Raw genomic sequence first — 16946 nt, 5'->3', positions numbered from 1 at the left:
CAAGTATAATTTATATAAAATGCTGTATTAGTTTCAAGCATATGATTAGAGAATTCTATGCACTATTCATTGCTCATCATGATAAATGTTTCTTAATCCCCTTCACCTATTTCACCCATCCCTCTGCCCCAAAATTCTTTTTTTATCTCATAGTGAAGCTATATACATTTGTTGTATGATCTTTTTTTCTGGGTGTTGTTTTTCAATAAAAGGATTTTTTAAAATATGCACCACAGGGGCAGCACGGGTGGCTCAGCGGTTTAGTGCTGCCTTCAGCCCAGGGCGTGATCCTGGAGACCCGGGATTGAGTTCCATGTCGGGCTCCCTGCATGGAGCCTGCTTCTCCCTCTGCCTGTGTCTCTCCCTCTCTCTCTCTGTCTCTCATGAATAAATAAAATCTTTAAAAATAAATAAACAAACACACACCACAAATTTATTTCAAAAATAATGTGAAATCTTATAGAATCCAAATTTACCATGTACAAGTCACCAATTTTGGCTCTGTGGACTACAAGAGATTATGTCTATTCTCAAATAATTTACCTTTAATTAGGAAGTATTTTTGTTATTTTGTGGGTTTTTTTTAAGATTTTATTTATTTATTTATGAGAGACACAGAGAGAGAGAGAAGCAGAGCCATAGGCAGAGGGAGAAGCAGGCTCCATGCAGGGAGCCCAATGCAGGACTCGATCCAAGGACTCCAGGATCACACCCTGGGCTGAAAGCAGGTGCTAAACCAGTGAGCCACCCAGGGATCCCCTTGCTATTTTTTTAAAGATTATTTATTTCTTCATTTCCCAGAGAGAGAGAGAGAACACACGCACAAGCAGGGGTAGTAGCAGGAGGAGAGGGAAAAGCAAGCTCTCCACTGAGCAGGGAGCCCAATGCCAGGCTCAATTCCAGGACCCCAGGATCATGATCTGAGTCAAAGGCAAATGCTTAATGACAACTGAGTCACACAGGTGCCCCAAAGTTAGATACCATTGTCAAAACAGAATAATGGTTTCTAAGAAAAGTGTGTGAAAATTATTCACTTATTTCTCTTATTTATTGTAATAATTTCAATCATTTAGTCCCTTTATGTACTTCAAGATTTGTTATTCGTATATTAGATTGCGATTTCATATACTGTTTCTACTGTTTCACAATAGACTGAGGCCATGATACTTTTTTAAGGCATCCAGAACAGTACACTTTAAAAATTATTTACCAGATTTTGTAAAGAGGGTACCATATTCCAGAAAATAAGAAACGTGGCAGTTCCTATGGTAACAGTGGCAGAGTGAGGTAAATGTAGAGGCTAAAGATAAGCAGAGGAGGCAACTCTGCCAAGGGTGGGGCACAGTTTAAAGCAAGCTTGGATATAACTTGAGGGATGTCTGCATAGATCACCGGGGGTTGGGGCCACTCAATGGTACAGAGCAAGTGTGGTAACATCATTATCTGGCATGGCAGGTGCCTACAGGGTCCCTTGTTTTTTAGACATGTCCCTTTCTTATCCCTAATCCACAAACAGAAGGCAGAGGGTCGGTAGAAGGGGTGACAGATACACAAAGGGAAAAAAAGGATGACCAAGAAAGGTCAGACAGGACCCCAAAATATACATACTTTCCATAAGAAGTATCTTTTAATACTAATTCTGGAGCTCTATACCAGCGTGTGGCCACATAGTCCGTATAAATGTCCCCAGGAGCTGCTAGAGTTCGTGCAAAACCAAAATCACAGAGCTTAGTAATTCCTGACTGGGATACTAAAATATTCTCAGGTTTTATATCTCGATGAATGATCTAAAAAACAAACAGAGGATGCAATACATTAAAATGAAGTTTCATTATCTAGAGGATCATTCAAAAATTATATAGAGAAAAATCTAACTAATTAAGCCAGTAAAGCTTTTTTCTTACTACATGCAAACGATTAACTACACAATGCAAAAGCTAAACAGTTTCAATTCTTGCCCCATCCATCGTCTCAAAATGAAATGAAGCCAGGAGCTCCTGGGTGGCTCAGTTGGTTTGAACCTCCAACTCTTGATTTTGGCTCAGGTCACCATCTCAAGGTGGTGGGATTGAGCCCTGCATTGGGCTCCATGCTCAGCGCAGAGTCCACTTGTCCCCGTCTCTCCACTCTGCCCCTCCCTCTCCCTTCCCCTATCTCCCACTGTGCTTTCTTGCTTGCTCTCTGTTTCTCTCTCAAGTAAATAAAATATTTTTTTAAAAAATGAAATGCAAAAAAAATAAAAAATAAAAAATAAATGAAATGCAGCCAGGAAAACAAACATAAAACTAAAAAGGTAAACCACATTCTCAAAAAGTAATCAAAAGAACTTAATGAAAAACAGGTTAACTTTCCTTTAACCCCACGTCATTCTAACTGCCCTCTCAAACCTTCACAGCTAAACCTCTTGAAGACATTCTCTCTACCAAGTCTTTTCTTTCTCACCACTCTCACTCAGTCCTTAAATATAATCTGTCTTTTGCTTCTACTTTCTATTAGACCACCCTAACCAGAATCATCATGAACTTCATTGTTGCTACATCCAATATACACCCCTCAATACACAACTTACTTGATATCCTAGTGTAAAAATGTTGCCAACTACTCCTCCCTTCCTGATTTCTGGGGCCTAGAATTCTCCCAGTCCCTCTTATTTCTGTGGCATTTCCTCTTTCTCTATGTATCTCTTAAAACTAGGATTCTGGCCTCAGCCTTTCTTTTCTCATACATCATGTTCTTTGGGCAATCATATATACTCATTTGTTTTTTTGATCACTTTCTTCACTTGTTATGGGGAAACCATACTCTCTCGGTTTTCTTCTCACCTAATGGCTGCTATATCTCAATCTCATCTACTCTTCTACCTTTAGTAACTAACAATATACTGATGATTTCCAAATTTCTATCTGTAACCAAGATCTCTCTCCTGATTTCCACAAGGAGTGGAAGTCCGCAAGAAGTCCAGCAATGCTGACTCACATTCCCCTCAAACTTAGCAAATCCAAAACTGATTGCATCTTCTCCCCCAAACCTATTTGTTCTCAACAGTCCTTTAGCTCAGTGGATGGAACAAACATTGGCCCCATAGCTCAAGCCAGAAACCAAGATATCTTTCTCCTTCAGCTCCCATATATACTTTTCTCCCTTGTTCAAGTCTCCTCAACTCTCTCACCAAAATTACTACATTGCCAACTGGTCTCCCTGAATTCATTCTGATGCCCTCCAATCCACTGTTGACAAAAAGCAGTCACGATACTATTTTAAAATCACACGTGTGTGGCACCCAGTTGGCTCAGGAGGAAGACCATGTGACTGTTGATCTCAGGGTCATGAGTTTGAGCCCTATACTGTGTGTAGTGATTACTAAAAAAATTTTAAAGTTAAAAAAAATCACGTGTGATCATGTCACTTCTCTGCTTAACATCCTTTAAGGATTCCCCATTCCGCAGGACAAATTTGAAACTCCTGAAAATGGCTTTTAAGGCCTTGTAGAATTTGGCCCTTGTTCACTTCCTCAGCCTTCCTTCCCTAACCTATAGGATATGTCCCAATTTTCCACAGTTAGTCTCACCTCTTGAGATTTTGCTGATGCTGTTCCAACTACCCAGAACACTTTGGCTGGCCAACTATTTTCTTAAGTCTTAGCTTAGATATTTATATTAGATGTTCCTTGTATATAGTCTCACATCATTTTGCTCTTCCCTCATCGCATTATTTGTCATGCCATATTACTAATTGCCTGTTTCCTTGTCTATAACTCCCACTAGACTGTGAGGTCCACAAGGGCAAGATGTATGTCTGTCTTGTTCAAGCTATATCTCCAGTGGCCAATACAGTCCCTAAAACAAAGAAAGCATTTAAAAATTTTATGAAATGAATGAAGCATCACTAACAAAGTGTCAGAGCACAGGTGAAAATGTCTCAGGGACAGAAATCTAAGATCTTTCCTTGCTTATACAGCTTACTCCTATAAGTCTTTGGGATTGGCTCTTATTCTGCCTCAGTCTTACTCTATAAATGGTCAATAATCTAACTTGAGGGTTAATGAGCCACCTTAAATGTGCCATCTACAACTTTTTTATTTCTGTAAGCTTTATTAGATGACTACTATATGCCAGGCACCATACCAAGACCTAAGAATATGACCAAAAACTGACATAGAAAAGCACATCAAGACACCACACTTCACATATTCTGCTCACTACACATTCATCACCCTCCTCCACAGTCCTTTAAACACAGGGCAGAAAGATCCACCGGTTGATAGCCTAATATTCTCCTTCTTTTCCACAACTAACACCATGACTATATGTGGAACTTTGTGATCCTTGAGGACCAAGCACTCTCCAAATCCCAATTTCTAAAACTCTTTGTTTGACTACATCCTCCTTGGTCTTCCACTATTATACTACGACCTCCATAAATAGGGGATTTCTATTTGTTTAGGTATTCTTTAATTTCTCTTAATGTGTAGTAGTTTTCAGTTTGTAGGTTTTATATATCTTTTATCAGATTCTCCCCATTTCTTATATTTGAAGCTGTTTAATTACTTTTTTAAAAAGACTTTATTTTTGGCCCGCCTGTGTGACTCAGTCAGTTAAGTGTCCCACTCTTGGTTTTGGCTCAGATCATGATCTCAGGGTCATGAGGTGAGCCCTCACATCGGGCTTTGTATTCAGTGCAGAGTCTGCTTGAGAATCTATCTCTCTTCCTCTCTCTGCCTCTATCTTCCCAATGCACTCTCTCTTGTGCTCTCTCTAAAATAAATAAATGTTTAAAAAAAAAGGAAGATTTTATTTTTAAATAATCTTTTCACCCAACCTGGGACTTGAACTCAGAACCCTGAGATCAAGAGTCACAGGCTCTCCTGACTAAGCCAGTTACTCCTGTTTAATGGTATTTTTTATTTTAATTTCTGATTGCTGATTGCCAATACATAATATAATTAATTTTGTTATATAGAGCTTATATCCCACAACCTTGATAAACTTTACAAATTAGTTCTGTTAATTTTGTTGCAGATTCCACAGGCTTTTCTATATAGATGATCATATCATCTATAAATAAAGACAGTTTTACTTCTCAAAAAAAAAAAAAAGGTACCATTTCACACCCACTAGAATAGTTACAACCAAAATGACAATAAACAAATATTGGGGAGGAAGTGGAAAACTGGAATGCATTGATAGTGGGAATGTAAAATGATATAGCCACTCTGGAAAATAGTTTGACAGTTTCGTTAAAACATAAATCACAAACTCATATGGTTTATTTTTGTTTTAATGTAAACCCTACAACCAACATGAGGCTTGAACTCATGAACCCCAAGATCAAGAGTCACATGCTCTACTGATGAAACCAGTCACTCCTACCCATGTAGTATTTTTATTTTTTTAAGATTTATTCATTATTTATTTGAGAGAGAGTATGCACACGAGAGTGCATGAGTGGAGGGAGGGGCAAAGGGAGAGAATCTTCAAGCAGGCTCCTCACTGAACTCTGAGCCCAATGAGGGTGGGGGTGGGTATCTTGATTTCATGACCCATGAGATCATGGTCTAAGCCCAAACCAAGACCTGGATGCTTAATTGACTGAATCACTCCCCCATATAGTATTCTTGATTGCCTTATTTTATTTCCTTCTCCCTCGCTCCTGGGAGCTTTGTAAATCAACAGTCCCCAAAATCATGGTGAAAACCAGTAGCCTAGCAGCCATCAGAGAAAGTAAAATGGGTGGTATCTCCTCCAAAGCTCCATTCCCAGGTAATTGTCATTGGCCTTTGGACAAGTCACTGGAAAATCCCACCAGAACCCTTCCCTTTATTTGACCTAAGGCAGAGCTTGCCTTCAAACAGCCTTCTTCCTGAGGCCTTGGTCAAAAATAATCAGCAGCCACTTTATAACATGATAGCCACCTGAGGTGGCTATAACAATTAGGACAAACAACAAGTTGACCAAAATACTTAAAAAGAAGGGTTGGGACTAAGATGTCCATATAGGGTTTAAAAAGCTTCAACATATTCCTGAGAATGCAAAAGGCCACATGCAGAGCTGTGCACATGTCCAGGAAAGATTTGAGATGGTATGGAAGCTCTTACCTGTGGACAACCTTGAGGTTCTGAGCAAGCAAGGTGAGGCTAAGTTAGAGCCAAACTGCCTGCCTGAACATCGAGGGCATGTCCCAACACACTGAAAGAGCCCCTCGGTAAAAAAGGCTGAGAGATTTCTTGGTTTCAGGCATTTAAGGAAACTTCTGTCCAACCATTAGCTAACCACTAAGCCAAATGAGCAGAGATTTCTGTCACACATGAGGAAGAATACATATTTGGCAGAATTAGTCCAGTAAAGTGACTAAACAAACAGCCACAACAACAAACTCTGAGAGATGGGAAACTGATTTCCAGAGTTTCCACATTATACTATTTTTAATTCACTTTTCAACAAAAAAAAATTATAAATTTCAAAAAAATTTCCCCCTAAAAAAGATATGCAAAGAAAAGTATGGCCCATTAATGGAAAGAAAAGCAGTCACTAAGAAATCTTCCCTGGTGTGCCTGGGTGGGTCAGCTGGTTGTGTGCCTTGGTTTCTGTGCAGGTCATGATCTCATGGGTTGTGAGATTGAGCACCCCATTGGGCTCCACGCCCAGAGGGAGACTCTGCTTTAAGACTCTCTCTCTCTCTGTCCCTCCCCTCATTCACTCTCACTTTAAATAGATAAAATTTGGGTGCCTGGGTGACTCAGTAAGTTAAACGTCGCCTTAGGCTCAGGTCATGATCCCAGGGTCCTGGGATCGAGGCCCACATCAGGCTCCCTGCTCAGAGGGGAGCCTGCTTCTCCTTCTCCCTCTGCTGCTCCCCCTGCTTGTGCTCTCCTCCTCTATCTGTCAAATAAAGTCTTTAAAAAATTAAAAATAAAGAATATCCATAGAGATAAAAATTGTTAAAAAGAACTAAATACAGAAGAACACTATCAAGAGAGCAAAAAGACAATCCACAGAAGAAAATATTTGTAAATCCTATACCTGATAGGTATCTAATACCCAAAATATATAAAAATATAATTCAACAATAAAAAAACAAATCACCCAGTTTAAAAATAAGCAAAGGACTCAAATAGACATTTCTTCAAAGAATATATACAAATATGAATTTGACAGTTCTGAAGTTTTCATTTTAATGGAATTTATACTGTGTGGTCTTTTACATCTGAAGTTTTTTAAGGTTCTATTTATTTATTTGGGAGAGAGCATGCGTAAGAGACTAAGAGAGAGAAAACAGGTAGGGGAAGGGACAGAGAGAGAGAAGGAGAAGCAGATTCCCTGCCAAGTAGGGAGTTTAATGCAGGGCTGGATCCCAGGACCCAGGATCACGCCTGAGTTGAAGGCAGACACTTAACCTACTGAGCCACCCAGGTGCCCCTACATCTGAATTTCTTCATTTAACATGATTTTTTCCAGGTTCATTCATGGTGTAGCAGGTATCAGTACTTCATTCCTTTTACAGCTGAATACATTTCATTGTATGTATATACCTTATTTGTTTATCCATTCATCTGGCTGATATATATTTGAGTTGTTTTCACTTTATGGTTATTACAAATAATGCTGCTATGAATATTCTTGTGCAAGTTTTTAGGTGAACACGTTTTCAATTCTCTTGTATAGATACCTAGAACTAGAATTGCTATGTCATATGGTAACTCTATATTTAACTTTTTGAGGAACTGCCAAACTGTTTTCCATACCATCTGCACCATTTTACTGTACCACCAGCAGTGTACAAAGGTTCCAATTTCTCTACTTCCTCGCCAATATTTGTCATTGTCTGCTTTTTAAATTACAGCCAGCCTGGTGGGCGTGAAGTGACTTCTCATTGTAACTTTGATTTGTATTTTCATAATGACTAATGATATTGAGTATCATTTCATATGCTACCAGCCATTTATATATCTTGTTTGGAGAAATGTCTATTCAAGTCCTTTGCCCCTATTTAAATTGGCTTGTCTTTTTACTCTTGAGTTGTATTTTACATATACAGGATACTTATCAGATATATGATTTGCAAATATTTTCTCCCATTTTGTAAAATTTTTAACTTTTTTTTTAAGATTGTATTTATTTATTCATGAGAGACACAGAGTAAGAGGCAGAGACACAGGCAGTGGGAGAAGCAGGCTCCAGCCCGCTGTAGGACTCGATCCCGGGACTCTGGGATCACACCCTGAGCTAAAGGCAGACTTTCAACCACTGAGCCACCCAGGCATCCCAACTTGTTACTTTCTTAATAGTGTCCTTTGAGGGACGCCTGGCTGGCTCAGCAGTTGAGCATCTGCTTTCCATTCAGGGTGAGATCCCTGGTCCGGGGATTGAGTTTTTCATCAGGCTCCCTGTGAGGAGCCTGCTTCTCCCTCTATGTCTCTGTCTCTCTGTCTCTGTGTCTCCCATGAATAAATAAATAAAACCTTAAAAAAAAAAAAAGTGGCCTTTGAATCACAAACATTTTTAATTTTGACAAAGTCCAATTTGTTCATTTATTTCTTTGATTGCTCTTGCTTTTGATGCTATATCTAAAGAACTATTGCCTAGGGATGCCTGGCTGGTTCAGTCAGCAGAGCATGCAGCTCTTGATCAGGTTTGTAGGTTCAAGCCCCACGCTGGGTGTAGAGATTACTTAACAATAAAATCCATTTAAAAAAGGAACTAATACCCAATAAATGGCTCACACAGTTTTTCATCTACATTTTCGTCTAAGAGTTTTATAGTTTTAGCTCTTATATTTATGTCCTCGATTCATTTTGAGTTAATTTTTGTATATAGGGTGAACTAGCAGGCCTAGGATTCAAAGAGTTTGCTTCTCCTTTACTTTGTAGTGGAATGCTCCAGAACTATGTAAAACTCCATGTCGAAATCTGATTTTTCACCTGAAACTAATATGACACTGTATGTTAACTAACTTGAATTTAAATAAATTAAAAAATACATTTAAAATTTTTTTTAAAAATCTGACTTATAACACCTCTGCTTATGCAGCCCTATGTACTTGAATATAAGTCACTTGAGGAGAGAGCTTAAATTTCCATATCATCTAACAGTCTTAGAGAACCTGATTCTAAATCACCTAGAACTTCAATTTGATAAACTTTCCAGTTGGAAAGTTATACAATTGAATGCTAATGTGTATGTGAAAAAATAAGCCAATAAATTCCAGAAAGAGACTAAATAAGGATGTATGAGGTAGACCAAAAAACTAGGAATTCCCTGTTTGCCCTAAAAACCAAATGGAAAATGCAGGCCTTGATTGGATCCTGATTTTTTTTTTTTTTTTTGGATCCTGATCTTAATAAATCATTTGTAAAAGACATTTAGGAGCAACTGGGTACATTTTAGTATAAATTTGGTATTACATGACATTAAGGAATTATTGCTTATTGTGCAGATGTAATCACAACTCTGAGTTACACAGAAAAATGTTTTTATAAAGAGATACATAGTGATATGTATAGGGATAAAACATTAGGTATCTTAGGTATCTTAGGGATAAAACATACCTAAAAGATACCTAAAACCTTAGGTATCTTAGGTATCTTAGGGATAAAACATTAAGGTATCTATAATTTAAAACACCTCAGAAGGGATCCCTGGGTGGCGCAGCGGTTTGGCGCCTGCCTTTGGCCCAGGGCGCAATCCTGGAGACCCGGGATCGAATCCCACATCGGGCTCCCGGTGCATGGAGCCTGCTTCTCCCTCTGCCTGTGTCTCTGCCTCTCTCTCTCTCTGTGACTATCATAAATAAATAAAAATTAAAAAAATAAAACACCTCAGAAGACAAAATAGATGAAGCACATATAGCAAAATACTAATATATTAAAATATATTATTTTTTAAGATTTATCTATTTGAGATGTGTGTTCACATGTGTGCACAAACGGTGGAGGCAGGGAGGGAAGAATCTCAAGCAGAATCCATGCTGAGTGCATAGCCCAATTTGGGACTCTATCTCATGACCCTGAGATCATGACCTGAGCCAAAACCAAGAGTGGGCCACTGAAATGACTGAGCCACCCAGGCACCCCAAAACATACTAAATAATAGTAAAATGTTGACAATAACATTATTCAAATAACAACAATTTCTTATTTGGAAGGCTATGAGTTTAAAATTCAAAGCAGAGTTAAGGAATTATGGAAAAGTGGCCTAAATTTAGGGAGTACAGGCTTTGTACAGTAGGAAGTGGGGTGGAAAAAAAAGGAGGTGGGTGGGGTAAGAAAGATCAACAATCCTTAGATATTAGAATAATTCACAATTCATAAAGATTACTGAAAGCTGAATAAAATTTAGGAAGCTCCAGAAGGGTAGGAACAAGTCTTTTATTAGGCTGCATCCTCAGCTCCTACTACAATCAATGACTGTTACCAGAAGATGCTCAATGAATAGTTATTGGATAAATGAATGAGGGAATGAATAACTATTTCTTCCCCATAAGTAATCAAATACTTGCATTTAAAATTTGCTTCCAAAATGGTTTCAAAGAAGCTTATAATATTCTTTTTGTCAGGATTCACAAAACTTTATCCATTTAGAATTAACAAGCTGTTTACCTATCACTTAGGTAAGTTTCACAAGCTTATAGGACTTGGACTATCTTTGAAGAATTATTTTGATTTGTATGAAGTTCAAAACTTTGTGTACAGTATGTTATTTTCTCTGTAAGTAAACAATAAGCAGTCTGAATTATCACAGGAATTCCAAAAGTATTTTTTGGAGTATTTTGAGTATTTTTTAATAATTAGCATGGTAAGATTTATTATTTACACAGTTTTGTTTTGTTTTTTAAGATTTTATTTATTTACTCATGAGAGACAGGAGAGAGAGAGAGAGAGAGAAAGACATAGGCTGAGGGAGAAGCAGGCTCCATGCAGGGAGCCCGACGCGGGACTCGATCCCGGGTCTCCAGGATCAGGCCCTGGGCTGAAGGAGGCGCTAAACCGCTGAGCCAGCCGGGCTGCCCTATTTACACACTTTTAATCTGTCAAACCCATTAGCGCTAAAATAATGAACTAAAATTACATGACATCTCACTTGCTAAAGCCAAACACAGTCAACTCTCACTTGCATGTTTGAAAGTGGGAGACCAGCAGTGCATGTCAGCAGAAACAGCATGTAATCTTATGCTACATGGTTTCAATAATTTATAAAATATCTTTTAAATTTTTTTATTGAGGGATGCCTGGGTGGCTCAATGGTTGAGCGTCTGCCTTCAGCTCAGGAGGTGATCCCAGGGCAGCCCGGGTGGCTCAGCAGTTTAGTGCCGCCTTCAGCCCAGGGTGTGATCCTGGAGACCCAGGATCAAGTCCCACATCAGGCTCCCTGCATGGAGCCTGCTTCTCCCTCTGCCTGTGTCTGTGCGCCCCCCCGCCCCCAGTCTCTCATGAAAAAATAAAGTCCTTAAAAAAAAAAAAAAAAGGACGTGATCCCAGAGTCCCGGGATCGAGTCCCACTTCGGGCTCCCCACAGGGTGCCTGCTTCTCCTCCCTCTGCCTATGTCTCTGCCTGTCTCTCTCTCTCTCTCTCTCTCTGTCTCTTGTGAATAAATAAAATCTTTAAAAAAATTTTTTATTGTAGTTGGCAAACAATGTTACATTTGTTTCAGGTGTAAGAGGCTTATGCTATTAACCAGCTCAAAATTTTAAATTTTATTTTTTTTAAAAAGATTTGATTTATTTATTTGAGAGAGAGAGAGCTAGAGGGAGGGAGAGAGACTAAGCAGGGAGAACAGGAGCAGGAAAGGGAGAAGCAGACTCCCTGATGAGCAGGAAGCCCAATGCAGGACGTGATTCCAGGACCCTGGGATCATGACCTGAGACAAAGGCAGATATGTAACCGATTGAGCCATTCAGGCACATCAAAATTTTAAAGTTTAAAAAATGACCAGAATGAGGGCACCTGGGTAGCTCAATGGTTGACCATCTGCCTTTTGGCTCAGGTCGTGATCCTAGAGTCCTGGGAACGAGTCCCACATCGGGCTCCCCACAGGGAGCCTGCTTCTCCCTCAGCCTATGTCTGTCTCTCTGTCTCTCATGAAAAAACAAATAAAATCTTAAAAACAAAACAACCAGAATGAAAAAGATAAACTAAATTCCTGTAATTAACTAGTTACTGTAACTGAATAGTAAATTTTTATTTGAGCTGCCTCGAAACCTATATAGGAGATATATTTTCATTATTAAATAAAAGAAGGTAGACAAATACTTCTGGAGATTAAAAGCTTTTTCAGGTACTGGGCCATATCTGAATTCAAAAATTCTTATGAGAAGTAACATAGGAGTATCCATGGTAGACACTATCTCTGACATTTCAGTTACATAAAAACATTCATCTGAAATTTGAAGATATTAGGAAAATAAAGTTTTACATTCTTGATTTTTATCAGTGTGAAGGTAACCTTAAATCATCAAGGCTAGAACCCAGATATCCAGACAATAGGCCTAATAATATTCAAACGAGCCACTTCACTCATGGCTGCCTTAATTCTCAGGAGTAACTAACTTGACAATATTCTGTCAGGTGAAGGGACAGGGATAGTTTTACCTTAGGCCCTAGGTGAGACCAAGAGAATAAAAGAATTGATGAGGTTCTACTGTCTAGGCCTTTTTTGCTGCTGCCTCCACAATCCCATGGATATTCTTCCATATTTGGTGCTTAGAACTACCTTTTACTTTTCTTTTTTTCCCTTGGAGAATAATGCACCCTCACCTCTTCAACCAGAGTCTCTAAGAGGAATATTCCCCAAACTGTATATCCAGTTCTGGCAAATTCCTAGGAAGGCCATGTTAAATAATAAGTCAACCACTATTTTGACTTAGAAATTCTCTCTTAAAATATATCAGTATTTCTAAAAGCAATCTCCCTCGTAAAACCAGTTACTGCCAATGGCACCATAATTCTCCTACACTCAAATCAAACATCTTGTAATTATCTTTGATTTCTCACTTTGCTCACATCCCTTTCCTAGATAACATCCTTAGTCCCCATATCCTATTCTCTTTTGAAGTCTTTCCATCCTCTCCCTTTGCCATCCTTCCTCTTCCTATTTCAAACCCTTACCACTTTATAGCTGGACTGTCACAATAGCCTCTCACCTGATCTGTTTCTGCCCATATTTATCCTCTACGCTTGCCAAAATAAACTTAGGTTTTGTTGTAATCCTGTTAACAGCCAAGTTCAAAACCATCCCGTGGTTTTCCAGTATCATCAGGAAAAAGTCTAAACTCTTCAGCATTTATTTCAAGACTCTGGAAACTTCTCAGGGAATCTGTGCAATCTTATCACCCTTGACTCAGTCTCTGTAAAGCTTACTTACCACCACTCTCTGAAGTCCCCTGCTCAGGCCTGCCGCTATTCTCATGGTGGGACCCCAACTGAATTTATTTCCTTTACTATTCCAGTGAAATTCTAGCTACAGGGCAGCTCAGGTGGCTCAGTGGTTTAGCACCGTCTTCAGCCCAGGGCATGATCCTGAAGACTCAGGATCAAGTCCCACATTGGACTCCCTGCATGGAGCCTGCTTCTCCCTCTGCCTGTGTCTCTGCCTCTCTCTGAGGCTCTCATGAATAAATATAAAATCTTAAAAAAAAGAAAAAGAAAAAGAAAGAAAGAAAGAAAGAGAAATCCTAGCTACAATTCCAATTTCTACTTACTTTAGTTTTACTTCCTCTTTGAAATCCTCTACTCTGAGTAGAGGCAGTACTGGTGTCTCCCTTGATTCAAGAAATACTTTCAAATACTTAAGGCACTATAGGGATACGAATAACACAACTATTCCTGGCTCCCTACCAGCACTACTTATTAAGCACTTAAAATATGCTTGACATGGCACTAAAAACTTTATACCTACCACCTAATTTGATCTTTACAGAAATTCTGTGAAGTACTACATGATTTTACAGATGAGGACAATGAGGCTCAGAGAGGTTAGGTAACTTTCCTGGGACCAGAGGTAATGGGTCTGCTGCTTATCATTGTGCACTATTGCAGTGAGCCATGAACTGCACAGTTGTGTGATTATCCAGAGAAAAGCTGGTGGGTGAAAACATAGGATAGTCTAATTCCACAGACTATGCTCTTAACTGTTATACTGCCTCCCCATGGATCCAGCCGGCAAGGAAATGACAATCTGAATTTCAGTCACTTTCACAACCTCATTTTTCAAAACCACAAAATGAGATGCACTATTAGCAAAATAGAAAATTTAAAAGCAAGGTATCTTAAAAAGCTTAGGACATGTGGACGTTATACCTATGTTATTTACTAATAAATTTTTTGAGGCTCTTCCTGTTATTTCCTGAATATATATCTAACTTTCCAGAAAGTAGAGCTGGGAATGAAATTCCTCCATAAAAGCCTGCTGAGCCCTACTTCACTTACTAGGCAATGTCAAAGGAAACACTAAAAATCAGAACAGGGATCCCTGGGTGGCGCAGTGGTTTAGCGCCTGCCTTTGGCCCAGGGCGCGATCCTGGAGACCCGGGATCGAATCCCACGTCGGGCTCCCAGTGCATGGAGCCTTCTTCTCCCTCTGCCTGTGTCTCTGCCTCTCTCTCTCTCTCTCTGTGTGTGACTATCATAAATAAATAAAAATTAAAAAAATAAAAATAAAAATCAGAACAGTTGATCTTTACTGTCTTGATTTTTTCATCTTAAACAAGACTCTATACTTCTTAGCTACTTAATTTCTGCTTTCTTTTCCTAAAGACATCCACATTAACTTGCTGTTTCCCTGTCCTAATTTCCAGTTCCCACCTCCAAACTTCCCCTCATTCCCACCCACAAACATTTTGCTGTACTTTCCCCGCAATAAAAGGTGCCCCAATTGACTGCTGATTCCTCCTTACCAAATTACCATACCTCCTTTAGCATCCCATACTTGGTCTGCCCTATTGTTAGAGTTACAGCTTTATCACTATGTACTTAACATGTTTTGCAATTCTGCAACTATAGCATAGTGACCCCAGTTTCAGGGTGTCAATAATGACTACGCAGGAAAATACTTTTAAAACCTTCATTAAGAAAAAAAAAAAAAAAAAAAAAAAAAAAAAAAAAAAAAAAAAAAAAAACCTTCATTAAGGGCACCTGGCTGGCTCAGGTCATGATCCCCAAGTACCAGGACTGAGCCCCAAGTCAGGCTCCCCCTGCACAGCTGGGAGTCTTCTTCTCCCTCTGCCTCCTCCCCACCCCCCAACTCATGCTCGCACTCTCTCAAATAAATAAGATCTTAATAAAAATAAAAAATAGGGATCCCTGGGTGGCGCAGCGGTTTAGCGCCTGCCTTTGGCCCAGGGCGCTATCCTGGACACCCGGGATCGAATCCCACGTCGGGCTCCCGGTGCATGGAGCCTGCTTCTCCCTCTGCCTATGTCTCTGCCTCTCTCTCTCTCTCTCTGTGTGACTATCATAAATAAATTTAAAAAATTAAAAAAAATAAAAAATAAATAAAAAATAAAACCTTCATTAAAGGGCACTTATGATTCATACACATTCTATACTTTGGCTTACTCTGAAGCACTCACGTTATTATTGTGAAGATATTCAATTGCTCGAAGGATCTGGAAGAGGTATTTTCTAAGTCGTTTACTCTCTAGTCCATGACAATAATGTTGTAACTCATCTAATATTGTGTGGTCAATAAATTCAAACACCAAATGAATTTTCTTTTTCTGTCTAAAAACTTCAATCAGATTGACCAGGTTTTCATGACGAAATTGCTATTGGTAAAAGAAACAGATTTATAATAAGTTATTTTGTGAACAGTAATTTGTACATATAATACCTATACAATTTTTTTTTTAAATTTTTTTTTAATTTTTTTTTTTATTTATGATAGTCACACACAGAGAGAGAGAGGCAGAGATACAGGCAGAGGGAGAAGCAGGCTCCATGCACCGGGAGCCTGACGTGGGATTCGATCCCGGGTCTCCAGGATCGCGCCCTGGGCCAAAGGCAGGCGCCAAACCGCTGCGCCACCCAGGGATCCCACCTATACAATTTTTAAAAGCAGAAATACCCTCAGCCTATTTTACTCCATGCATTTCAATAGAAAACTTTCGACTTATTTGTTTACATTCCTATCTTTTAAAATGCTAAACTAGGGGTGCCTGGCTGGCTCAGTCAGAAGAGCATACAACCCTTGACCTTGCAGTCATGAGTTTGAGTCTCACGTTGGGTAGAGATTACTAAAAAAAAATAATAAACTTAAAAATGGTAAAATATTTCATAATTAATATGTATAGAACAAGGGGAGATGTGTTGCCTTACTTCAAGTTGCCATTTGATTGTTTATTAAAATAATTTGTGGAGTTAACATACTATAATGCAACTTGGTATGCTGTTAAGACATCTTTTTTTTTTTCTTTATTTGAAAGAGAGAAAGAGAAAATGCACAAGCAGGAGGGACAGGGGCAGCCCTGGTGGCGCAGCGGTTTACCGCGGTTTAGCGCCGCCTGCAACCCAGGGTGTGATCCTGGAGACCTGGGATCGAGTCCCACGTCGGGCTCCCTGCATGGAGCCTGTTTCTCCCTCTGCCTGTGTCTCTGCCTCTGTCTCTCTCTGTGTATCTCTCAGAGATGAATAAAAAAAAAAAAAAGCAGGAGGGACAGAAGGAGAGGGAAAGAGCAAATCCCAAGCAGGCTTCGCACTGAGCATGGAGCTCCATGTGGAGCTCAATCTCACAACTCTGAGATCAACCTGAGCCAAGAACACCAAGAGTCAGACCCCTAACTGACTGCATAACTCAGGTGCCCACAAAGACATATCTTTCTATCCTTTAACTCGGTTTATACTTAAATTTAACATTTGAAATTTAAGATGTTCTTGAGATGCCTAAGTGGCTCAGTAGTTGAGCATCTATCTTCAGCTCAGGGCGTGATCCTGGGGTCCTGGGATCAAGTCCCACAT

The 16946-nt window shown here is 39.3% G+C and overlaps 1 protein-coding gene across 2 annotated transcripts in view; it reads right to left on the bottom strand.

Annotated features, from left to right (window-relative positions):
• CDKL3 (cyclin dependent kinase like 3) overlaps positions 1–16946 on the bottom strand; it is a 53657-nt gene that overhangs the window by 31356 nt on the left and 5355 nt on the right. For both annotated transcript variants that reach the window (XM_041760553.1, XM_041760554.1), the window contains exons 2-3: positions 15563–15757; positions 1609–1787 (exon numbers count right to left, since the gene is read on the bottom strand). In XM_041760553.1, the coding sequence (XP_041616487.1) occupies positions 1609–1787; positions 15563–15757 (374 nt within the window). The remainder of the gene's footprint in view (positions 1–1608; positions 1788–15562; positions 15758–16946) is intronic.

Source organism: Vulpes lagopus, chromosome 7 (assembly GCF_018345385.1).
Source record: "Vulpes lagopus strain Blue_001 chromosome 7, ASM1834538v1, whole genome shotgun sequence".
In the NCBI taxonomy this organism is placed as follows: domain Eukaryota; kingdom Metazoa; phylum Chordata; class Mammalia; order Carnivora; family Canidae; genus Vulpes; species Vulpes lagopus.
The sequence above is the reverse complement of the archived record's forward strand: the minus strand, read 5'-3'. Positions and strand labels throughout refer to the sequence as shown.